We start from the raw sequence: 25,512 nt of genomic DNA, 5'->3' as shown, positions 1-25,512 counted from the left end.
ATCTGAAGTCCAATTCAGGACTGTGCCACTAAGTTATTCAAGTGCCTGCTTGGCAATATTGGTCATTTGGGGGATTTTTTTTTTTCCTCTTGCCTTTGTGTTTTTGGATAGTTATAGGACAAGCGGGCAGAAGATGGGAGGGATAATGGAATAATAAATACAGTGCTGGGTAAGAGGAAAGATGAAGAGGTGCTCAGGGACGGAGTCTCTTCCCTTTCAGTCCATTTAAAACTTTCAAAAGATAAGAGTGCAGGAGGTAGTTCAGTCAAGGTTGGAACAAAAGCAGTTCCCTCCTTTCACCTCAAAAAACATTTGCTTCTGGTCTCAAACCAAGGCAAGAAATACTTTTAATTACATACCTAGCAAGTTCTCCCCTAAAGGGAAATAAAGCAGCTTTCCGACCACATGTGTTCGCTGCCTAGTGACTCATTGTGCGCTGCCTGGACATACGCTTGCCTTCTACCTGTAACTCTGTGAACTTCTCCAGCCTGTGTGCTAATCCAAATTTGTCTTCACAGCCTATTAATTACCGCAGAATTGCCCCCACTTCTCTGGTGACGAACTGAGCCCCCCTGTGTTAAAGCCGCGTTGACGCGGTTGAGGATCAGCCCGTGAACGCCGTGTCCGCATGGGCTTGTGGAGAAGACGACTGAGATTCCCTGGATTCCCAGCCAGTGCCCTCGTCAGAAAGAGCTCCTTCTCTGGGCAGAAATTTGCTTCTTTGAAATATCAGGCCTTTGTTTTAATTTTTTCTGCTTGCGCTGTTCTTTCTGAAGAGCCCGGGAGAAGAGGTGTTAATGCGGTGCCTTGGAACTGTTGCGCTACAGCCCATCTCACACAGGCCCAGGGCCTTGCCAGCTGGCCAGCGAGAAGATGCTTGTCCCTTCTTGTACTGCTTTCCTTTTATTTTTTCTAAAATAGCTTTAGCCTGGTATTTCTGTGATCCCAGTGTGCTTAGGGAGAAACAGTGTGCTTTTTTTTTCCCCCCCCACTCTTTCACAAATGGCTATTAAAAAGTGCCCTGTAGCAGTTAGTGCTACACAAAGAATTTGTTTTTCTGCTTCCAGCGAGCTTTGGCTTCTCTGGAACTTGGTGGTTTTCACAGTGAGTTTGGCAGAGCCCGTTCCCAGATCTGGCTCGGTGACCTTGCTGCTTTCTCATCACCTTGTGCATCTCTTACCTGATTGGAAATGGAGTAAAGGGAGGGGGTTCGGAGGGTGGTTACCAAGCAGCAAGGAGGCAGCACTATGTCTGTGTCAGGTTGAATGAATAGCTTCAGTGTTTGGAGGCACTGAGGAATTTTGGATACACAGTCCAGTGAGTCACAAAAGGTCTTTGGAAGGGAGGCAGGGGGGAGAGGGCGATGTTGGGATACAGCTGATACTGTTTCAGAAACGTTATTTGTGCTGAACTTGATATCACTTGTGACTCTCCTGGGGTCTCTCAGAAGCACTGAAATATTTGAACTTTGGTCTCAATACGGTGAAAGTTTATTTAAGAGTGTCTTATCCTACATAATACCTCCTGCTCAGCAGACTCTGATGCAAACATTTGCTGTGCTCCCGCAACTGAAACAGCCTTAATTTGTATAAATAAGGAGGGATTAGCTGTGTTGAGGTGATCAGCATTACAAGCCAGCGGAGGTTGCCCTTGAGTTTCTGGTAGAGCAGATCAGATGTGTCACTCCTGGAACGCAGCAGGCAATAGAGACTCGACAGTGGGACCGTTCTTCCAAAATGGGAATACACGATCTGCACAGCCACCACGTGCCCTGGCTTTTGGTTTGTAGAGGGTTTATCAGCCAAAGCCCCGAATGGCACAATTACAGAATGACACGGCGGGCGAACCTCGGCAGCCCGGGACCCCGCAGAGCCCTGGGTGGCTGCGGAGGCCGAGCAGATGCTGCTCTGAAGCTGTCGAGCTCTGCCGCTGGCTCTGGGAGCATTTCGGCTGTTCTCACGTTACTCTGGGGAACGCGTCCTGCTGGCCCTGCTCAGGGGACTGTGGATTGCACGGGCCTGGGCTTGGCATTCCCAGAGCTTACGCGGTTTTCTGTGGGCTGGATCCAGCTTGTATTTAGCCGGATCTAAAACATTGACTCTTGGCTAGTGCCAAGGGCTGGTCACCAAAAATGAAGCATCTATATTCATAGTTTGATCTGTTTTGAGGAAAGGCTTCAAGGACAGCAGTGTTTGTCGAGTTTAAAAGGAGCTGAAAATGTCCAGGAATCACAGAAACAAAGCCTGAATTCTTTCATTCAGTTTAGGCTCTAGCTTTGAAAGGAAACAGAGCATCCTGTTAGGCTTTGGCGTTCCATGGTACAAACATTGCCCTATTATCTAATAACTTGCATTTCGTTCTTAATTTTTATTCTTTCATCTCAGAACTAATGGGTATATTTCTAAACAAATGGACAGTATAGCTTTTTAGATTGGAAGTATACCTTGACTAAAATCTGTTTTTCCCCTTTCTCCCAGGAATTCTCAGAAGTGGAGAAAAGAGATCCTCAGGAGCTAGTCGGTAAGTTTGCTGAGAAGTATTTGTTCATGTTTTTTCAAACTAGACCTGTTTGTCTCACGATAGCCCAGACTTGCATGCAGGCCTAAAAGCTGCACAGGGTACACTTCTTACAGCACCACATGCTTTTGAGTGGATGGTATTGGTGAGTCTGAGACCTGGATTAGGGTTTGCCATACATTTTTAGTTTTCTTTCCCAATAGTGGCGCACACAGAGCGCAGAGTGCTGTCTGGCTTTGTGCAGAACTAGGTTATTAGAGGTCAGCATATTTGCCATGCTGGATTCTCTGTATCTTTTGCATTAGACCATATCTTATCTAGGTGAAAAGGAACTGTTGCAAGAACCTTGTGGTTGGTGAAATGAGAGAACCACTCCCTTCTTGGAAGCTTGGCCTTTCAGAGTTAGAATTCTTGAATGGAAAAAGTTGCCGAATTTTCTGCCATAAAGCAATGAACTTCTCCAATCTGGACATGTAAAGTTTTGTCTAATATCAGTATATGGAAGTCTTAAGTCTTCCTTAGTTTTCCACAAGTGCTTTTTGCTTTATAAGCTCATGAACCTGCCCTTCTCAGCAGATAACCTTCTGTTGCTCAACGTCACCTTTAATAAAGTCTGTGGTTGTGCAGTTGTTTAAGTATGACATATATGTAGGCTCCTGCCAAAAGTAGTGTTTCTGTTTTACCTCCCCCAGACACATGCTCATGTTTGTGTGCCTTGAACTGGTCTGGGAGTTGGAGACCCACTTTCACCGCTACTTTTTTTTCCTCCCCCATGAGTCTTCCAGCTGGATCCATTCTCTGACCTGCTCAGTGCGTGCTAGGGGAGCACTGGAGTTGGCTCAAAAGAAACAGGAGGGACGAGCAGCTGGGAAGGGCATGGTTGTCCTGACGTACGCTGAAGTAGTGAGCACATAATCAAAGCCTCAAAGAATGGGAGGAGAGATTTCAGCAGCAACTGCCCTGTGGCTGAGGAAGAAGTATGTGTGCAACTTATTTTGATAGGTTTCTGCATCAGTGTTGTCCTTTTGGGCTTTTTGTACCACTCCAAAGAGTACATAGTACTAGCTGGACGTTGCATTTGCTGTTTCCTGTGGCCTTGCAAAATAATACTTTTAGGATGCAGGGCTTTTTTTTTTCAGCATGGCTGTTTACCTTCTGTGCTGTAAGAAATGTTGTCTCCAGCCCTTAGGATATCTGAGCACAAAGTCAGTGTTCATGAGAGCAGAAAATATGGCTGAGTTGCAGGTCTCTTTCTGCATTTCTCAGCCCACAGAGCAGAAAGGGAACTAGTGTCCTTCCATGGATGGGTGACTCACTGGCATGTTGTTGCTTCCAGTTTTTCCCTCTGATTTGGCTGTTCTGGTGCCAGGAAATCAGAGACCCACACATCCCAGTTTATGCCAGGCAGACTTGATTAGCGCCAAAGAATGCAGTTTTAGAGACCAGGCACCGCCGGTTTGTGTGTCTCCAGGGAGAAGCTGTGCCACTCTGATTACCCTTTCCGGGTTTTTGCTTGTTTTTTTTGCATAGTGTGACCTTTATAGACAAACTGGCACCTGATACTGCCTGTAATCCCCTGTGGCTGCTTAAGATGCAGCCTACAAGTGAACCTTGAAAGGGACAAGGGTTCTTCATCCTACCTGGGGAGCATTATTACTCACTGAGGGCGCTGAGGCAAGATGTTGGACCAGGCCTCAGATGATCTGCACCCTCATCTGTCCAGATACAACCAGCTCTCCATGCCTGTGGTCTCTGTTCTTCTGGTTCTCCCTGCACTAGGAAAACCTGCCAGCCCATCTGTAGGAAACAAAGCTCCATCATGCCCTCTGTCCATGTCTCCAACGTGGCCTTTGCACTGTGAGCAGTTGTTTTGTTCAGGAAGGAACTGAGGGCACAGTCTGTGCTGTGGCACTTTCTCTCCTGCTATGCGTTGTAGCTTTGTGCTCTTGGATATGCTGGTCGAATAGCCCATCTATCTGAAACGGAAGCAGATTAAATGTAGTGTTTCCATTTAATTATCTGCCTCATCAGGATCTGGCAAGTAAACATTCTCTATTGGATACTGCGGTGCTGAATCTTTGCTAGGTACCCAATAACAGTTGGCTGTGCTTTGGCCTCCTATGCAGTGTCCAGGAGCAGCTGAACATCTCTGCCTTGCCACAGTTCATACTCTGGCTGCACAAAAAGCTCCAAGCACCAATTGCTTGTGCTGATTAAATTTTTAACTTTAGGGGAGCATGTGGAATGTACGGACTCAGCACCACTGGCCGTGTCCTTCAGCAGGATGCTTGGAGTTGCAGACCTGGCAGTGCATCGGCTCCTGCTTTCTTGAACTCCTGTCTGAGTCATGAGATCTGCTTTACGGCGCCAGTTCTTTACCTGGACTGCGAATCTGATTAGAGGAAGATATTTGCTCACTGTGAGCCAGAACCTGGGTGTGCCCATTGTGATTAATCGTGCCAACAGCCGACTTCCTGAGGTCCCCACATGGAGATCCTCCGGGCTGTGAGCCAGCAAATCACCGGCCCAATTAGAGGCTGCAGTGTCACTGCCTGTGACTCATGTAAAAGTAAAACTTTGATCTTGGCAGAAATAACAGGATGCACAGAGCAGTTGGATGTATCCTGCGAGGACACACCTCGGTAGCCGTCTGTCTGCATTTACTGCTGTATAGGCAGTGGAAAGCTGCGCTTGAGACTTTGCAAACACAAAATCTTTTATACAGGAGCCCATGGCTATATATGCAAGTTCTAGGATTATTTAGGATGATAATCCCAGCTGCCCCAGCTTCTAGGGAAAGAGCTGGTGGGAAGCGGCTGTGGAATTGACCGTTCTGCCATCTGTTTCGGGAGGAAGCTTGAGGACTGCTGCAGGGCATGGATTATTTGCACTTCCTTACTGTAAATAACCCTGGAAGGGTTAAACTCATCCTTTTGTTCCTAATGATGTGGCATCTCAGTCTGGCTGCAATGTGATGAAATGACTGAGTAATGATGAATGTTTGTCTGCGCTCAGTTTGCGCGGTGGAGCAGGGTGCACGTACCCTCGCTGCTGACTCGGTCTTCAGCTGTGTATGGTTACAGGGGGATTGCAGGAAACAAGGATGTCTTCCAGTTCCTTATAAACTATTAAGAGATGCCTTCCCTCATCAGTATGGTGTTGATAAATTATTTGTTTTCATGTGGCTCAAACAAAAAGAGCAAATGAGCACCAAAACCTGAAAAGTCATGGGACAAAAATGTATTGTTTCATTGGGAGTTCTTGTTCCTCCACCAGTGTTATTTCTGTTTCAAAGGAGCTTTGGATTGATTATGACTTTGTGAGTTCCTCAACGGCTGGACAGAGATCTTTCCCTGAGTTCCTGAGTTCTTATGAGCCTGTAATTCCCCTTCCCATAAATGTTTTGTTTCTCTATGGTTCTTCTGGTCATCTGCAAAGACAAAGCCTATGGGATGTCTAGCTTGGAGCTAGGCTTCATGTATGGTTTTTAGGTCCTTTCTTTGCTTTATGAAGTCTGGATTTGATGGCCTTTTTTCTTTCTTAATGTTTCTGTTGATGCCATGAATCTCTTAAGCCATTAATCAGCTTTCACCTTTTCCGGAAAGCCTAGTGTGCTGTTTGTTATCAGCACTTCTATTTGCTACTGTCTCTCTGAGTTCCTGAAACTCTAATTAAAGTAGAGGCTTCCCCATCCCACCAGCAGCTGTAACCTATAACAAATGTCTGCCTTGTTGTCAGGGAGCTCTGGTTTGCCTGCCTTTCTGTAGGGGCTCTGGCAAGCTTTCCTTCCTCCATAAAGGCACGCTCTTAGTAAATGCCAAAGGACACTTTTTGTTCATTACTAGCAACTGCTGAAGAATTTAACCCTCAGCAACATCTTGGTCAAATAGAATGGGTGGTTGGCTGCCAGCTTGGCATCTTCGAAGGATATTGTCCTTAGTGCTTTACATTTTTACGAAAGAGCTAGAAGCTGCAGTGGTGCTGACGGGGTGTAGTGTTGGTATCTGTAACCTCAGCTGTCGGGTGCTCTGTGCTGGAGGGCAGAACTCACTGCGTTCCAGCGCCGGTGTGTGTCCCTTGGGCCCTTTAGCCAAAGGAGCTGAACTTGAGTGTGCTGTAACTGCCGTTCAGGCAGCTTTCACTGAGGAATATATCATTCAGGAGACACAAATGTGAATGGGTTGCTTGATATGACTTCTGTGCTGGTGTCAGGTCTCATTTATCCTCTGACTATAACTCTGAGATGTTTTCCCTGTACGAATTATGGCTGAAAACAACCCCAACTGCTTAAATATGGCACAAATCTCTGCTCCAAGAATAGAGAGCTGCCTGGGTTTCCCATAACTGAATGGGAAAGATGCAAGCAATAGGGAGGAAAACATGAAGTTTATTTTGCTGATAACTCTGTAAACTGATCTTTACAGGCCAATCAGGTACTCTAACAGTATATCCCAGCACAAACAGCTGTTGAAATCTGGCAATCTATACTGGTGTGTTCTCGGTCCTGCAGAACGAGTTGTTCTTACTAGCAATAGTCTGACTCCGTAAGCAGAGATCAAAGTGCCTGTTAAGGAAATGTTAACTTGAGGATAAAATGTATTTTCTTGTGGTTAACTCCTGACAGCCTTGGGGAGGGTTGTTCCCTTCTTGAACCATTTTGGTTCATGGAGATAGGTCTTGAAATGCGAAGGATGCAAAGCGATTGCCTCCCCAAAACCGGCGATGAGCACATCGGAGTGCACATGGGAGACCTGGAGCAGTGGAGGGCTCACTGTGTGGTGCACAGTTCAGGGGTTTAGAGACACAGTCCACGAACCAACCTTTGTTTCTGTCCAGATTCTTCATCTTTGAGGATCTTATCGCTAATTGCAGCTGAAGCGAGGCATAGCTTTGCTTTTCACTGTTCCACCCTGAGGTAAAGAGGCCTTGTAAAATAAAGCTTTACACATGGGTGTGACACAGAACCACAGTATAAGGCAGATGTCAGTAGAACAAGCATCACATCCCTCTGCCAGTGATCTGACCTTTAGGTTGCTTCTTGCGCAGCACTTTGAGAACACTATAAGTAGCGATTGACAGCACTCCCGTAACTTTACCCATTGTTTCTCAGTGCTACAGTAGCACTAGCAAGGCCGTAAAACAAGTCTAATGACTTGCATGGCTTAAATTCCCTTTAGTATCACCAGAACTCATACGTGGTTTGCTCTCTTACAGCTTCTTTTTCAGAGAGAGTGCGGAACATGTCTCCAGATGAGATCAAAATCCCTCCTGAACCTCCTGGCAGATGTTCTAACCAGCTGCAGGTTGGTATAAGTCCACTTACACTTTATTTTTTAAAGGTTTGCATTTCACTAGGGAGGGGTGATGTTTGGGAATTCTGCTTAGTATTTTTGCACAACTGAAAAGTCCAGCATTAGAGCCGGGCTTTTACCACACTGAGCTTATGCACTACATTAGTGCTTTAGACTTTGCAGCAACTCTAGTTTAGAAATGTCAAAGTAGCTTAAAGCTGTTTTCTAGTCTCTGTGGGCCACTTATGCTTTAAAATGGCACTTGATCCCACCAGTGACACAGAAGCAATGTTTACTGTGAAGGCTGCTGTCCTCTTACCTCAGCAAATTCAGCTCTGTAGGAAAGAACAAATCATTGTTTTTCTATACAAGCCTGAGAATCCCCTCATTGGAATAGTTGAGGCAGCATTGAATGGATTCCTTTTCCACCTACGTGTCTCTAGATGATAAACATTTAGCGGGAAGGCTGGTAACTTAGAGGCAGCAAAAGAAAACAAATGCATGTTTACTCTGGTGCACACCCAAATAATTGCAGTAACCTGCTCTGCTCTCCTCCTCCTGATGGAGAGCAAATGAAAGGGCAGGACTCGCTGTTTCCTACCATCCATTTGAGTTTTAGCTGCAGGTATACAAGTAAGGAATCACTTCTGGAATGCTCTATAAAGTGAGCTACTAACGTGCAGTGTTGATTCAGAATGACTCACCGTCCAGATCACCATTTCTTCTCTGCGCAGTGTACCTGGGCACACCCATTTTATTGTTCTGACATCAATGAGTTGGAGTGTGTTAGATCTGAGGAATGCATGAAGCTCGAGAGAGTAGACAGAATAAAGCAGATTTTTCTTCTCCTTTGACAGCAGTTTACTGTGTTAAATCAAAGGAGAACTTGTCCTCTGTTAGCAGGTCAAACCACATCTTAGAGCACTTTAAGTGAGGAGGTGGGATTGTTCCTTAGAGATTCAGAGTGTTCTAGGCTGTGCACTGTTGATTTGCTCTTTTCTTTTGTCAGGTTCTTCCTCTAATAAACTGTATCTTTAGCTCTGCCAAGGGGAGGTATTTCTTCTTATAAATTTGAGTGAGGACTGTGGACTTTGTGAAGCATATTGAACCTCCATGGAGTGTGAACAAACAGGAATAGCTTTTCAATCGTTTCCATTCCCTAAATTCGTCCTCTTTGCAGTTTTGGGTTTTGTTTTTTTTTTTCAAACCTCATGGTGTGTATGCTGGATGCAAAGATTGTGTCATTTCTTCTTGCCAGTTGTGTGAGGACCTGGTGAAAATTTATCTTATAAAGCTTTTATTGAGTTGATGAAATAGGAGTTTCATATCAGCTCTTAGCAGTCCTCTTCGATTCAGGCATCAGCAGATCCTTAGACAATAGTCTGTTCTGTGTTTGCCTTGACTGCCCGCACAGAGGAGACATGAAGTGACTTATCCAGAAGGAACAACGGAAAATTGACTCAGCTCTCCCATCCTGAAAGACTGGCGGCCTAGCCTCGCATCTTACTTTATATACTTTATATGAATACATGAGAAATTTGCAACAAAAAGAAAATTACTGAGAATATTCTAGTATTACCACTGAAGTATATGTTCCCTCTGAAAGTTTCTGCTTTTTTATCCCTTCAGCATCACCAGAGTAAATAATACTTTTAAGGTCTTTCACTATCTTGTTGAGGAAGACAAAAAAGTCCATGTTTATTTTAATATTTCAGACTTTTTGGAGAGTAAACTCCTTGACATTTCCAACCTGAAGTCAGTTAAGTTGCCTTTCACAGGGGCTTGTGGCTTCACTAAGATATTTGTAGACTTGGTAACTCCGTGTATGATCTGCAAAGAGAACTTGATCCTATCTAACTGGCGCTTGTGCCCAAGCAGGGATTTACAAGTGCATTGTTCCTAAGAGCGCTGGGCTGCCAGAAAACACCACCGGCAGTACCTGGTGATCACGTTGGTTTTAATTCTCCAGCAGAAGTTGGCTCTGCTCATCTCTTGCCCAGGTGTAGCCATGAGCCTCGACTTGTGCACAGTGCAGCCCAGCAGCTGTTTTTCACGTGCATGACGGAGTCTAGAGGTGGGTGTGAGGGTCACTGTAAGTTTTGGGAGAAACTTTGTGGAGTTCACCTGCCTTGGAGCTGGTTTCTATAGTCATTGCTGTAAAGGGAATCAGCACACCAAGAGGAAGATGGATGCACTACTGCCACAAATGCAAATCTTTGCACTTTCTGAAGGCTTCAGCGATTAAAGATCTGTTCCTGTACCCATCCAGATAATTCATGAAGATATAAATAATGAAGATTGATTTCAGACCGTAAAGGAGAGAGGGTCTGTACTAATCAGCGCACCTGGCCTTAAGGAAGAGGTGGAATCCTTGCTCCTTGCGAGGAGGTCACTGGTTCAGTTGACTTGTTTCCACACATGCACTTTTGATAGTCAGCTCTTCCTTTGTGTCCTGGCTTACCCTATAATCTTTCTCCATTAGGATAAAATTCAAAGGCTATATGAGAGGAAAATAAAAGAGGGCATGGATATGAACTACATCATTCAGAGGAAGAAGGAGTTCCGCAACCCCAGGTGAGCCACCAACTTTTCCTGTGTGACCAAAGCACAACACAGCAAATTCCAAGAATTTTCTGCTTTGGTGTTGTAGCAGAAACGGGATCCTGAGGAAGAATTACGACTGCTCACAAAAATGAGAAAGACATAATTTGATTATAACTGAAACAGTGAAACTGTGTGTGTTCTGTGAGGCAACAACTAGAGTTGGTTTGTTGGTAAAATTTTAAATATACAGGCTTTGGATGAAGGATTTTGGAAGATGTGTCTGTTCTGGAAGCTGGGAGATTAATCTGGGGAAGTGGGAAATAATGTGGTTAATGGCGTGCCACATCCATCACAGCAAGCATAGCTTCCCAGGTTCTGATTTCACTCCTGCGGTGTAATGAGGTGACAACCCGTTTCTAGTAACAAATCTGAAATGCATCTGTTTACTTGTGGCTCACTGGCTCTGTTCTGAACTCTTGTCTTTCCTTTGCAGCATCTATGAAAAGCTGATCCAGTTTTGTTCAATTGATGAACTCGGTACAAATTATCCAAAGGTGAGGTGTAATACTCTTTTGGCTGGCAAGGGAGTGGGTAAAACATAATATGGGGTGTATGGTCTTAGCTCACGCTTTCTTGAGGTCCTTTAAGGGAACTTTAGTCTGATCCTGTGTATTGAAGTGAGCATTGATATGTGGTACTGAGCCTCAGTGCCTCCAACTTCGCTATTATGACTCTGATCAAAAAGTGCTGAAGTGTGTGGATACACATGAAACTCCTGGGGGGGAAAGAAGCTGAGCAGCATAAAAAAGCATGTCTTATCCCAGCATCTTCTTGGCTTCAGAGCTGTTTCTTCATTCACAATAGAATGTGGTCCTATAAAAGAAGGTCTGATGTGATCTCTGTGTCACTGGGATACAAGAAGAAATGAGTTATGAATATCATAGAAATACATAAAACATTTTTGAACTGGGCTGTCTGTATATGTGGAAATGGCCATAAACGGATGTATTTTTTCTTCTTTAGGACATGTTCGATCCTCATGGCTGGTCAGAGGATTCATATTATGAGGCACTAGGTAATTCCAGGAAGTCTTTTTTTTTTTTAATCCTAACTTAGCTCTTTGTATTTTGTAGTTAATTAACTGCACTGGAGTCTTCACTTCCTTTATAAATGAGAAGTCATCACATGCTGCCCTTAACTACTTCATTCTGCTTGGATGTGCCTGAATGTTATTGATGCTTCATCAGTCTGGAAAGCCTTTTCATTTAAATTGTTTCTTCAATGTTTTCATCTCTTAAATCATTAATTTAGTGCAGTAATGCTTTGATCAAAAAGCAGTAGTTGGTTTCATGGCAGTTTAATTTTCTATATGCAGTTTGGATTTTGATTGTTTATGATGGGAAGTGTGTGAGCGAGATAGAATTATGGGTTTTTACTTACTTCTTGTGACTTCTGATCTTTCTCAGCTAAAGCCCAGAAGATTGAAATGGACAAATTGGAGAAGGCCAAGAAGGAACGCACAAAGGTATTCAAAACCAAAAGAGACTGAGATGCGGGATTTCACACTGAATTTCATATTGTTGTTTTGCTGTTTCTTATGAACTACACTCTATGCTATTACTGTTTGGTTTTTCCTGGTTCTGACCTTTCTTCTTGCCCACAGATCAAGTTGTTTGCCCTTCCTTACAGGTCCATTTCTCAGGTTGTTTATTCTACTGGATTTCTTTGTTTGGTCAATGTTTGTAAAGCAGAGCTCTTCAATTGGTATTAGTAAACCAGATCTAGGCAAGACGATGCATAAATAACAGCTTTTTTCTTAATCTGTGACATTTTGCCTGGTGGCTTGGCCTAGCTATAATTTCCTCATGATATCTCATCAGGAGACAATATCTGCTTTCCCTTGTCTTCGTTGCCTTCTTGCATCTAATTTCCAGAAATGTTGGGCCTATTTTAGCTTTAACTGGGGGTCTACTGGCTTGTTGCAAAATATACATTCTTCTGTTCCCCCAAAAAGAACACAGGCTTTGGAGGATTTTATTCCTATCGTTCAGTGATGTTGCCTTTAAGCTAATAGCTGACATTAGAAAATGGTCTAATTGCAGAATGTTCCTTCCATATTCAGTATGTGGAGGTATATTCTTTTTCTTGCAGTGCATGCTGAGTCTTGCTGCTTGTTTTGGGTTTTGCACAGTAACCCAGGTATCTGATTACATCCTTACCCTTATCTGCAGTTGTGAAAAGATGAGACTGCATGCTGTTGTAGCTCTTGTTGCCAGGTTTCCTGCTATGGTGCAGTTGCAGAAAATCGTGCAGGTAGGGACTTGTCTTGCACGCTTCTTAAAGGAAAAAGAGCAGGAACTTCTAACCATATGAACACGATCTTTAATGACCAAGATCTGTCCTTTCTGAGCTATATCAAGTTTTTTTTTTAAAACAGAAACAACAGCAAAACAACACACCAAAACCAACCAAACAAGAAAACACCAGAAAACCAAAACCCCACGCATTTTTATTGTATCTGACTTAGGGGCTGGGTTGTGGGAATCGTTAATGATCATGACTTCAGTACACTTTGGCCTGAGGTCTGAATCTTTCTTGTCAGCTTGGAGGCCAAGGTCTTACGTGACATTAAAGCTGTTCTTTAAAAGCACAGAGAAACGATGTGGGTTAAAAAAAACCTTTCTATGTTAACATTTCATTTTTCTCTTTTGACCTTTCTCCTGTGTGTCTCTCCCTTCCCAGATTGAATTTGTGACTGGCACTAAGAAGGGCACAACAACAAGCGCCACTTCTACAACCACCACAACAGCCAGTACCACTGTGGGAGGTAAAGAACAGTTGTGATTGTACCTATTAAGATGCAGTAAAGCTGGGATTAGTGCTTCCTGGAAATCATTATTATTTGTATGTAATGCATGAAAGCGTTCCTTCCAGGAGTTGAGGGACTGGCTTTTCTCTAGTCCTTTTGTCCCATGGCTGTCCTTCTGGGATGAAAGCTTAGGAGACAGGTTGGTAGTGAAAAGGTTCATTAGTGGGTCAAGAGATCTCCTGATGTCTTTGGTTGTAGATTGTTCTTGAGCTGATATGTTAAATTTGGAAAGAATGGAAGTCATTCTCGTGCCTGCAGGCTGCCTTTTAAACCGGGAGGGAGGGAATAAAAACCCTGGAGGCTGAGTGCGTCCTGTGCCTGTACCTGGGTAACTGAGACGTGTGTGCTCTGTTAGAATTAAATGTGCTTTGGGGCAGGGAGTGAACTTGTCTCCCGTTTGGCTGGAGTTCAGGTGTAGAGTTTTACTTTGACTTTTGAGATATAAAGTTCTCTTTCCTCCTTAACATTTACTGCCAGTATATGCAGAAATTAATGGGAGAGAAAGTTGTCTAGTCGAGCAGTGGTATATTAACAGTTGACAAGACAGGGTGTTACGAAGGGATTAACATAATGCTAATCCTCATTTGCTTCATCTAATTCAATTCACAGATGCCCAGAAGAGGAAGAGCAAGTGGGACTCAGCGATCCCTGTAACAACGATAGCTCAGCCCACCATCCTCACCACTACCGCCACGCTGCCGGGTGTTGTCACAGTGACAACAAGCGCGAGTGGATCCAAAACTACCGTCATATCGGCTGTTGGCACCATTGTGAAAAAGGCAAAGCAGTGACTCGTGTGCTGGGGCCTGGATTTTCGGACTTAATTGTCATTGAAGCCATTGTTCTTGAAAGGGAGGGGTAGCTTTCGCCTTTGGTAAAAATGACAAGATTCTTTGAAACAGACCACAGTTCCCTCTGGAAAGAACGGGAGCAGGAGCAGGATCGCCAGCCATGTGCCCACAGAACGGACCTCTGCCGAAAATGCCTCTGCCTTTTCTTGCTGCAGGAAGATCTGGTCTCTGTGTTGTGCTGGAGGAAGGTGGTATCTGAAGTCAGCTTGCAAAAATTAGCCTATTAAATTACCATGTTAGATTCTTACTCTACTTGCAAATCTGGTTTGTTGGGGGGGAAAAAGGCAACTAGTGAGGGAATATCAGTATTACCCTGTGAATTGCAGGTCATGCTCAAACGCTGCCGGCAGGTTGTGATTGTTACCTTCCTCCTGTACGTTCAGTTCCAAGGCAATTAAAGCAGAGATGACTGGTCAGTGTCCATTTTCAAATGCGTAGCAGAGACCTGAAGCGATCTACATCTGTGAACGTAGACTCGCTCCTTGTTATAGTGCCGACACCTGTACCTGTGCGCCTGTCTGTGTAGATCTTAGTGACCATGTGTTAAATAGTTGAACTATTGAGGAAACTGTGCTGAAATACCATCCTGCAGGGATGGAGATTTCTATGCAGACCCCATAAGCTGTAGAGGTTTGATGTGTGAGCTCATTTGTGGAGATACACTCTTCCATCGCCGTGGAATGAACAGAGGAGAGTGTCCAATCCTGATTGTGATATTGTCCATCTTTGTACGCGATCGTGGTGTCCTGTGAAATGCACACATGGCAGTTACTGCTTGCTCCACTGTTGTGAAAAATATTTTCAGTTGAAAATGTTATTGTGTAAATCTTCTTACCTGCGTAGCCACAAATTATTATAAAAATGAAAAAGTCTTTAGAAAACCCCTGTTGTAGTTTGTGTCTGCGTTTCTCATCCTGGCAGTGGAGACTCAGTATCTGTTGTTCTTTTGGGTTACAGATACCATTGAGTATGTAATAATTCCATGAGGGTGGGGGTAGGTTTTTCATATTATGGATTTTTTTTAAACCTCAGGCTGGGGGGGGAGATAGAGACATTAAACTGATTTTGACTTGAGATACTTTTGTTGTAGAGGATGTGCTGAAATAGTTGGTAACTCAGCTGTACTTAATGCTATTTTTTTAAACCTCTTCCTGCATCTTCAACTTCTTCAAAAGTTCCTTTCTATTACTAGTGCCTGGGTCTTTCATTAAACCCTCATCTATAGAGGCTGGTCTGAGAAGAAGCTCAACAGCAGGTGAAGTGGTTTGTTCACTGGTTTGAGGCAGGTGGGATAAGTAACTTGCGGTTCCATTTGTGCAGGGAAACAGCTGCTAACCTGGACTGTTTTCTTCTTTGCAGTGCTCACTGAATTATTTAAATTGTCTTTAATTAGATCATGATTTTTCAAAGTCAGTAATTTTTCTGTTTCTCATTGTTTTAAATTAAATTTCTACCCAGAGCCTGTTTGTTTGTTTTCTAGTGCATCACCAGTGAATAGGAGAGAGAGTTGCTCGATCGACAAAAGTGTAAATTTTGTAGAATTTAGTGTTGCTTTTTGAGGTTTTCACAGACCTTATGTCCCTGCGGATCCAGGCTTTTCATTTATGGAGATCTAAGGAAGAAATAAGAGGTTGGTTTCCTGCTTTTAAATAATTTTAAAATATGTTGAACACTTCAGTCGTTTTCGCTTAAAAAATAATCATCTGCGTGTCCAGGAACGCTCATGGGGGAGAAACCCCCAGACTGATTAGACTGTAGAGTGGGAAACTGGGGAGAGGGTGGAATTGCTCAGTGAAATATTGAAAGGCATGAAAACAGCAAGATGGAAACAGCTGTTAAATTATTCTGCGTTGGGTTTCTGACTCAATTCCTTCAAGTCTGAACTCCATCCCCATCCTGTGGAAGATGGTACCGGGTCCTGTGGCTGAGGGCTGTTTCTGTTCAGCGGCTTCTGTGTTCTGCAGGAATGACACATCTCACCTCAGCTATTTGAGGGGTTTATTTCCTTACCTTGAGGAACAGAGTTTATAGTTTTCAGGGGTTTCCTTTAAAGGCCAAGGATGCACTTGTGTTGTGAAATAGAAGCTATTAGGCGGCTTTACAGCTCCATAAGGTGACTTTTGTCTAGAATGTCTTGTAGAATTCCAGCCTGTTTAAAACTTGTATGGTATAAATATCTGTTTCGAAGTCCTGCTGAGCAACATGTGGATGAAGGTACCATGTGAAAGTGCAGCTCAGTGGGCAGCAGCTGCTGTGGTTTCTCTCGGACTGTAGATGGATGGCAAACTCTGGGCACCAGATGGATCACTGCAATCGTCTGCTCCTGTGAGTAGGTGCGGGAGTTGTGTCTGAGCTTCTAGGGCAACATTCTTCTCATGAGTATCCTCCACGTGTGTGCTGTGAGCAAGTCTGAAGCTGCGGGAGATTCAATATCTGGATGGGGTGTGTGCCCGGAGACAGAAACGCAGCCTAGTGCCGGTGGTACCAGCCGGGCTTGTGCATCCCCGCGCTCTGTCCTGCCTGCAACTGCAACCGGGGGTCAACGCACAGTGGGAGAGTCCGAGAATCCCTTAAGTGAACCAAATTTCTAGATTAAGTGAAATATAATGGAATAATTTTTGTGCCTTTTGTAAGAACTGACCATCTTTTGCTGAATGTCTCACGAGTCCTGGTCAAGTTGGATTAGAAGTGGTCACTTTGCCTCCTGACGGGCAAAAAAGAACCCCTTCCCCCTTGCAGGTGGTTGGTGGTTTGGGGGGTTTTATTGTGTGTTTTTTTCAGATTGTTTACACAACTGTGATGTGAAACTCCTGCCTGATTCTCACTTCTGTTTAGTTTCTCTAGACTGTCTTCCGTGGAAGTGAATAGCTGCATCTGACTGATAAGCAGTAAAAGTAACTCTTGATCCTCCCCAGGAACAACCACGCTAGATGAATTAGTCCTATTACAAGGAAGTACTTCTACACCTAGTTAAGCATGTCAGCACTTGTTTCTTTGCATGCTTTATCAGGGGAGAGGAGCAGCAGAGCAAAATGTGTGGGAACTTAACTTTTTTTGCTATCGGAATGCAGCCGAACACGAACCAGAGCAATAGGTTTGCAGGAAGAGAAAAAGAACTTGATTAAAAAATAAATAAACCAAGAAAGTGCCGTGTGGAGCTGGGCTGCAGCCTGCTGCTTGGCACCTGGAAGGGGCGACCGCTGGAGTTCTTGGGGTGAATCATTTAACTGCAGAAGCTACCGAACATTAAGTATCTTGTTCGTATTGCACATGCTGGCACTCCACCCCTTCCTCTTCCATGTGCAGTATCCACAGTCACTCCAAACCTCCGGATTTCTTCGCAGGCTTTATAACTAAAGCCAAGAAATGCTGCTCGTTTCACTCCTGCATTGCTGGGAGTGATGATACCCAGCAACGCTGGAGCGATAGGAAAATGCTGATCGGCTGCGTTTCATGGTGCTGCACAGCGGGATGAGGGGGAAACTCCCTAAAAGCAGCTCTGCTGAAGTGGGGCAGCGGTTTGCAAACTCCTGCAGGAACAGGCTTCTCCGAGAGACCTGGCAGCGACCGCCTGGGCTCTCATGGCTTGAGAAGGGCAATTGAAACACGCATGACTTGGTGTGGGTTTTTTTTTTCTTCTCCTTTTCAAAAAGCTCGAGTGGAGATGCCAACTACTGTATAACAAACTCGCAGCCAGTATAATAGCTCGCTGCTCTTGTTTATTTTGTGCGTTGCTATTGGGAGCAATAGGTGGATAAGCAGGTTGGGAACTACAATTCTAGGCGAAAGCCTCTCTCCTACCTCCGAGACTGTACAGGTCAGCGTGCTGGGCTGCGGTCAGTCTGTGCACTGGGGAAGGCAGAGGGAGCTGCAGGTGTACAGAGCGATGGCCCGATGGACAAGGATCCTTTCCTGGCCTGTGGAGCCCCTGCCTGAAGCCCTCACAAGGTGGGGTTTGACCAGTTTGTTAGAAATCTGTACAGCTGTGATTGTACCGGGCTGTGCGATGGCTGCGGAGCACAGGAGCCAACACTGCGTGTTTAAGTGCCCATGTTTTAAACAGCTCCTGAGCGCTGCGAGCTGTGTCTGCTGCGCTAACGCAAACTCCCAGCTCACGTGGCTAAAAGGTTCTTTGTGCTGCTGCTGCAACAGTGATTGCTCGGGCTGCACTTCTGACTCCTAAAAGCTGTAGATTTTCATGCTTGCTTCTCCTCCCAAGAGGAGACTCGCTGTACCCAGGAGAGTAAAACCGGTCCTATTTTCATTGTTCCTTAGTCTGAGAATATACAGGCTCGTGCTCCTTGAAAACCACAGATCTCTCTGCTTTCTGTCTTTTGAAGTGTGGGTGTCTCCCACTCGAGTGGGTTTGTCTTAGCTGAGGATCCACACTCAGGTGCGTCTCTGCCATGCTGGGCTGGTTGGTGCAGGGAGGAGAGTCATGAAATCACCCTTGGCAGAGCTGGTTCTGCTCTCCCGCTCCCTTCTGAAGTCTTTTCTCCCACCTCCATGCCCTGAGGTGTTGATATTTTTTCCTATTTGCTTGTTGTGATTTAGGGATCTACCCACCGTTGATGCCGTTGTGGGAAGGGATTTTGTGTGCTCAGGACTCGCTTTTGGTTTGTGTCTCGCTGGGAGCTGCCGAACCCAAGGAGCAGGTGGGGAGGGGCAGCGCTTGCCAGCCCCACCTCAAACCGTAAAATGCGAGCACCTGAAGCTATGTTTTAGTTGGCTGGCTGCTGTGCTGTCTGTTTTATAAGGGTTGTTTACTGTGCCAAGGCTCTGCTGGTGACACAGTCGGCTCTGGCAGCATGGAGGTGGCTGCTTAAGCCAACACCTGCGTGAGCTCCTTTCCAGCTCTTTGTCACTGCAGAGGAGAAGTTGTAGCTTCTGCAAAGCCCCTCAGAGACCCCCTGGTCTTTGCAATGTGCCCAGAAAGGTGTTAGAGTGTATGGGCTGCTCGCTCCTCTTAAATGGTGTGAATCCAGGAAAGCTCAGTCTTGTTGCCTCTGGAGAAAGATCCTTTTCCGCAGGGCCCTCCAAGACCACCTAATGTTAAAATAAATAAATCACTGTTGAGGCACAGGACCTGTGAAGGGGCCGTGAGGTCCCAGCGAAATCTCCTCTTCCTTTGGGAACTGATAACAGCAGCATTTTCATGCATTGCTCTTACAGGGCAGTTTTCCACCGCAGAGCCTTCTCGTGTGCTGCTGTTCCTCTGTTTATAGTTGACTTCCTTCCTTTTGTTCTATGCAAGAACCATGGACACTGATGATTTCCAATATTTAGTCTTTGTTTATTTGAAATTCGTCTTGGGCTGCACTCGTGCTATGTTGCCAGTAAACAGCAAAGCACCAGGATTTCACAAGAAAAGGTTTTGCCTTTTCACGTAGAAGGCGTCTGTCTGTCTGTCTGTCCTCTGCCATGTTTGCAGGAACCCGCGTCAGGAAGAAAACAAGCCTGACTTTTGGTGCAGCGATGAAAGGTGAAGTTATTGGTACTTTTAACCCTCTCCTCTTTGTGTAGCCTCTTGCAGTGCTCAGAGGGTGTGACAGAAGGTGACAATCCACCTTCCTCCTCGTTTGTGTCATCTGGCTCCTCACAAGACTCTCGCTCACATTATTATGTGTCTTGTAGGGTCCAGCCAACACAAGCCGGGAGGAAAGATGGGCTATCTTGCTATATCTTTCAAACATAACACTATGTGCTTTCAGCCCTCTGGCAGCTGGCTAAGACACTGATGGAACCCTGGACGGTCCCGTTTTCCCTGGCTGAGCATGAGGATTGTCGTAGGCTGAGGTTCTATCCTGGATCCTTTAACATTTTCCTATTGTGTTTTGTAGTTTTTTGTTTGGTTTGGTTTGATTTTGGTTTTTTGGTGACCAATTCACCTCTTGCTTCTGGTCCATCCTGGAGCTAAATGGGCGTCAGTGACATTCAGCAATGAGATTCTCCTTTAGGTGTGTGTTCATGACAAGGAACATCCATTGCCACACAACAGACACGTAGTTAATGCTATTTTAGGGGAAAGGCTGAAGAAGAGATTACGGGAGAATTTTATCTTGCACTTTTAATTACTAAGGTAATTATATTAGGCATAATTTAGTGCAATAAATTCTGTGCACATTAATGTACATTAATAATACATTCCTTAAACTTACAGTGGATAGCAGGCTATTGTCAATGCAGTGTACAGTGCAGCTGTGGGATCAAGGGCTGGTTTTTCTCTTAGCAGCAGTGTGTGGTGTTGCAGAATTCAAAGAGGGGATGAATGATCCCAGCAGCAGGATCTTGGCTGTGACCGCTCAACGGAGACGCAAGAAGAGCCCCAGAGCAATCTCTGAGCACACTGCGGTGGTAGGAGAGAAAGAAGAAAGGTTCTCTTTGAGCTGGCGTGGCTTTAAAAAGAGAAAAAAAAAAAAAAAAGAAGAATTAAAGCTAAAATCACTTGTAATAGTCAGTAATTGGCAGTCAGATTGGTAGTCTAAGCAGAGAAAGCAATAATTTAGTGTGAGCTATAAAACCACTTGTTTTCACTCCTAGGGCGAAAGTTTCTAGGCCACATTGCCGCAGTGGAAAATCACTGATTTGTAAATCTGAGGCCAACCACGTATGGGGCCGTGAGCTTTGGTAGAGCCATCTGCGCTGAAATTGGCGGATCCTTCCTCTTTGAAGTCCCTGTTCTCTGTCGCTTAAAACAAAATTTGGGTGGTAAAAGCCTGATTCAGCAGGCAGTGAATGCAGGGATTTGAACCACTTGAGCTCACTGGGTTTTCTTCTTCCCTGGGGGAAGTATCTTGGAGAAGCTGACTGAAAGACAACCCATAAAACACAAATATTGCTTCTTAAAAACAAGACGAAGTGAAAACCTGCTGAATTCTTATGACCATTTACTGAGAATTTCTGATTCCTCTCTGCTTTGTTGGCTTGAAGTTTAGCTGTGGAGTTATTGATATCAGAAAAGTACCTTTGATCAGCCCTGCAAATACCTACTTAAATGCAGTCCAGTTACAAATCTCTGGGAAACTTCATGTTCCATGTGCTCGGCGATCTGTTAGGGGACACGTCTTAAAGAAAGGTGGATAATTAGTCTCTCAGGCTCTTCTGGCAGCACCTGTGGTGTGTAAATGGGCTCCTTCTCCCTGCTGGAGATGCTGAGCGGAGCAGGTCCTGCCTTGCTGCTCCAGGCTGCTGGGATGAAGGGGAGATGGTGTCCGGCAGCCCTGGGGCTGTTGGAGTGTCTGTAGGTGAGACCAGGGATACTTTAGAGGAGGCAATGTCAACATCCTCCATATCAGGCGGAGAAAAGAGAACAGACAGAGAGCAAGGACACCAAATGTGCTGGAAACGGGCTGCTCCCAAGCTTTGTTGGTCGGCTCCAGGGTTCCTGTTGGGGACTCATCACTAGAATGCTATTTTTTAGTAATTTTTTTCTTGCTTGTAGCTTAAATTTACTTTTTAAACTGCAGCTGGAGCTGATGGGAGCTGGATACTGCTGGGGATGGGACCGGGGAGGTGAGCAGACACGTCTGTGAGCACCAGTACACGTTCCCCTCTGGCATTGGGATCTGAAGCCCAGTTTTCTTCCATCTCCAATACTTTACAACTTCTTCTGCCTCTGCGGCTCCTCAAGCCAGAGCAGGTCCCTCTGCCTTCAGCTCCTTAATAGTAACGAGCTGCTCTTCACCAGCACCCGCTGCTGCAGCATCAGAGCCTCATGTCTCAGCTGTCACGTTGAAGTAAACGTCTGTTGCAGTTTTAAAAAAACCCAACAACAAACCCCCTTAATTTTCAGAATTTTTGTTTAAATATAGGAAATCACATTTCCAAAAGGGCCAGGGCAATGATGAGGCTGCCAAGTCAAGCGTTCGGAAACAAGGAAATACCAAACTCAAACTGCCTGGGCCATCTTCAGCTGTGCCCCTGCCTGTTTCCCGTTTGCTGGTTTTCAATGGCACAAGCACATCCTCCTTTTTCCTGGGGCTTAATCCATTTACACATACTTACTTGAGCTTCCTATTTCTTGTAGTGAAAGGAATCCTTCTCCTCACTTTCGTTTGAATCTATGCTCAGTCACCATCACTAGGGAGTTGATCAGCAGCCTCTATCACGCTATCTTGATAAAGAAGCCAAAATTGCCCTGCTTGTGTTTTTAATCTCCAAGGCAGGCAGGAAATATGCAACCTTTTCATGTGGCAGTTGCTATTGTTTGTGTTGAAGCTGAGGGGATGCACTTTTCCTTGTGAGGATTGATGGGGGAGCTAAAAGCAGCCTCTGCCATTGCATCTGCTCAGGTACGTGTATGCTCAGCATCATGCAGTGCAGGGGGTGCCACCAGGTGTGAGCCGTGATAAACCCTGAACTCGAAAACAAAAGGGTGCTGTGGGACGAAAAAAATAACCTCACCTGAACTCCAAACCCTCCTCTGACCGGGGAAGGGGTTTTGGATGCAGCCCAGCAGGAGGGCTGGACGCAGTGGTGGGGTTGCTGCTCCTTGGACCACGGTGGGATGCATGAGGAGCAGGTGTGGATGGGTCTGATGATGCTACAAGGGGTCGCATGGACCTAGGAGCTGGATCTGGTACAGGTGAGGAGCTGGGCTGTTGTGCTGGTGCTCTGGATAAAGCGGGATGTGGCTCCGTCGTCCTCGCAAACAGGTACCGTGGCTGGACTCGGTTGCTGTCACGGCAGGACCTTACCTGGTATTTAATCTCAAAGCTACTTGGGTGCTGGGGTGACACCCTGCACTCGTGACAGCGGGAAATTTGGAGAAGAAACCTCCAGTGATGATGGGGCCGGGGAGCACCCTCGGCTCTGCCCAGAGCAGGGGGGCGAAGCTGAGCTCCCCACTGCCCCATCCACCCACCTTCCCACCCCTGCTCAGCCCTTTTCCCGTGGGACGGTGCTTGTGCGGAGGGAAGGAGGGTCCGGGGTGGCTGCGCGGGCTGTGCCGTCCCGTCCAGGTGCGCAGGGAGGAATGCCAAGCCCTGAGTCACGGGCACCCCCTCCTCCCTCTCCAGCCGGGATAAAGCTCGTCCTCACCTGAGATCCCGTCTCATTTATCGCAGCTCCCACCTTTCCTCCCCGCCAGCCCCCGGGAGGGAGAGGCGGCAGCTCCGGGACGGCGAGGGGAGTGAGAACAAAGTCGATATTTGACTGGAGGGTACAGAAATCAGTGGGGAGGTATGTGGGAGCGCGGGCTGCCTGCCCTCCCTGCCGGACTGGAAGTTGACGTTTAACCGGAAAGAGAAAAGGGACAGAAAATAGAGAGGGAGGGAAAAAAAAGAGAAGAAAGACTGGAAATCAAGTTGTGGCAGCGAAGCAGCGCGTTCCCCCTCTTGCCTTTGGAAGAATTTCTTGGCTTGCTGTGTGGGTGCCTGTTATTTGGGCTGCAGCAGAGGATTTGGACACTGAGTCAGACCCAGCGCTAATGAGGTTTGTAGAATTAATTCATCTGTGCTCTTTAGCTTCCAGCTGGCTTTAATTTCACACTGTTGATTAACCGGGGGTAAAATAAAGTGCGGGGCTCCTTGGGTGAGCAGGTAGGCAGGGCACGGAGTGAGGGGGCTCAGGTCCCTGCCTGCTTGTTCCCCATTTTTCCCCTGGTTTTGGCTGTCGGACGCCGTCCTGTGCCTCTCGGTTGGCTGGGAAGGGCAAAGCTTGTGAGCGAGCAGGTTTCAGGGCTGTGGGTGGGGGTTTTTGTCTCTGAAGGTGTTTGGCTGGGGGGCTATGAGTGGAGGTGGGGGTACTGCGGTGTGGTAAGGCAGAGCAGAGCCCTTTGGGGACCACGTATTGCAGATTTCAAAGGTTGCTCTCTCTGCCCGCCCCACTTCCAGGGGAAAAGGCACTTGTGCCTTGTAGTTGGCACCCAGGGAAAGCTTCCACAGGTGAAATGTCCGGCTGTTGGTTTTGCAGAACGGGCGGCTCTGGGCAACACCCCAGCGAGGGCAGAGGGGTCCTGGAGGAAAAGGCTACAGGGAAGTTGGGTTCAGGGCTTTGCAGAACTGCAGGTGTTGGTATTTGCGAGCTGAAATTGATGGGAAACAGGGAAATGGATGGATGGAAGGATTGGTGTGAGGGAGCTGACAGACGCGGGTTAGGAGTGGAAAAGGGAATGAGGAGCATGCAGGGAGGGGAGGGAGAGGGAAGGAGCCTTGTTGGGGGTAAAGGGGCAGAGAATGTGCCGGGAGCAGCACGCGGGGCAGCGCAAGGGGGGGACAGGAGGGTCCCAGGGCTGCGCCGGCGTTTGGGCAGAGTCCTGACCTCCCTGGGGGTTCTGCCCCTTGGGGTCCCCCCTGCCTGACCCCGGGGGGCAGAAGGAGGAGATGGTACAGGAGCCACCAGTCCTTTGCTGACACGGGGTGGTGTCATCTCGGGTCTTTCCGGAGCAGTTTTTGGAGCCGAGGTGCAGGCAAAGGCTGGGGAGCAGGGCAGCAGGAGGAAAGGCCAGAGGGTCAGGGCAGGATGTCTCTGTGCAGCTGGGAGCTGCTCCACTTTGTTCCTTGGTTTTGTACAACAGTTTATTTTTTTTGTTGTTGCTGATGTCATGAAAATCCAACCAAAGCCCTGCAGCTTTTCTGAAGTGAAAGTGGTGTTTCCTTTCCAGAGGACACTTTTGACATTGAGGGATGGCTGCTTGCTTATTTTTGCAAAAATACCGCCGGCAGCAGCAATGCTGGGTGCACCAGGGCCCTGCCCGCTGGCGACTGCTCAGCCGAAGCCTTGGAGGGTGGTGGATCACAGGGCAACGGAACGTTAGCATAGTGCTGAGTTTTATGGCTTCTTATCTCAGCACTTGGAAAGACATGACAGCAGCTTACGTGACCAAGGCCCAGTGTGTGTCCATCCATCCCCTGGTGACTCTTTCTTGACTTGTGATTAAAGGAGGATGAATTAGGTCTGTGCTTTCAGGTTACCTTGGACGATAGGTGTGCAAGCTGAGCAATCTGGTCCTTTGTACCAAACCTTTCCTTGTGGCTTTTGCCACAATGGGAGAGGGGACTTGCTTAGTGCTCAGGGAACGTTTTTGCTGTGTTTTCCCTTGACAGGCTCGATGGACTTCCCCACCCTTTCATCTCACCTCTAATTGGCATCTCCCCGCTGCTGGCACAGCTCGCTGGGGTGGAGCAAGGGAAAAGGGGATTTTCCTGGCTTCAAAAGCTCCTTGTGAAGGGACAGGATGTTTGCCAGCGAGTGGTGGCATGAGGACTGGTGTTGAAGGAGGTCGTGGGCACGTCCAGGGATGAGGATAACTGCCGGCTTTGGAGCCAGCACAGGGGCTTGGCCAGAGGGACCCCTGCAAAGCCAGACGTGTGAAAACCCTGAGCTGGGGACGGCTGGTGTTGCGGGGAGCTGTGCAGGAAAGCAGAGGGAGGATGATTCACTCTGTTTAGGATTTGGCCTCTGGATCCACGTGAGGGATCCTGCTGCCTTGGACAGGACA

The 25,512-nt window shown here is 46.4% G+C and overlaps 1 protein-coding gene across 1 annotated transcript in view; it reads left to right on the top strand.

The window, feature by feature from the left end:
- SAP30BP (SAP30 binding protein) overlaps positions 1-15,526 on the top strand; it is a 28,788-nt gene extending 13,262 nt beyond the window's left edge. The window contains exons 4-11 of the mRNA XM_082067257.1: positions 2,478-2,520; positions 7,732-7,820; positions 10,291-10,382; positions 10,846-10,906; positions 11,376-11,427; positions 11,819-11,877; positions 13,095-13,179; positions 13,831-15,526. Coding sequence (XP_081923383.1) covers positions 2,478-2,520; positions 7,732-7,820; positions 10,291-10,382; positions 10,846-10,906; positions 11,376-11,427; positions 11,819-11,877; positions 13,095-13,179; positions 13,831-14,012 — 663 coding nt within the window. The 3' untranslated portion in view covers positions 14,013-15,526. The remainder of the gene's footprint in view (positions 1-2,477; positions 2,521-7,731; positions 7,821-10,290; positions 10,383-10,845; positions 10,907-11,375; positions 11,428-11,818; positions 11,878-13,094; positions 13,180-13,830) is intronic.
- Positions 15,527-25,512: the final 9,986 nt, after the last annotated feature.

This window comes from Streptopelia decaocto (assembly GCF_964273445.1).
Source record: "Streptopelia decaocto genome assembly, chromosome: 16".
Classification (NCBI taxonomy): Eukaryota; Metazoa; Chordata; class Aves; order Columbiformes; family Columbidae; genus Streptopelia; species Streptopelia decaocto.
Note: the sequence above shows the minus strand (reverse complement) of the source record. Positions and strands in the feature narration are given on the sequence as shown.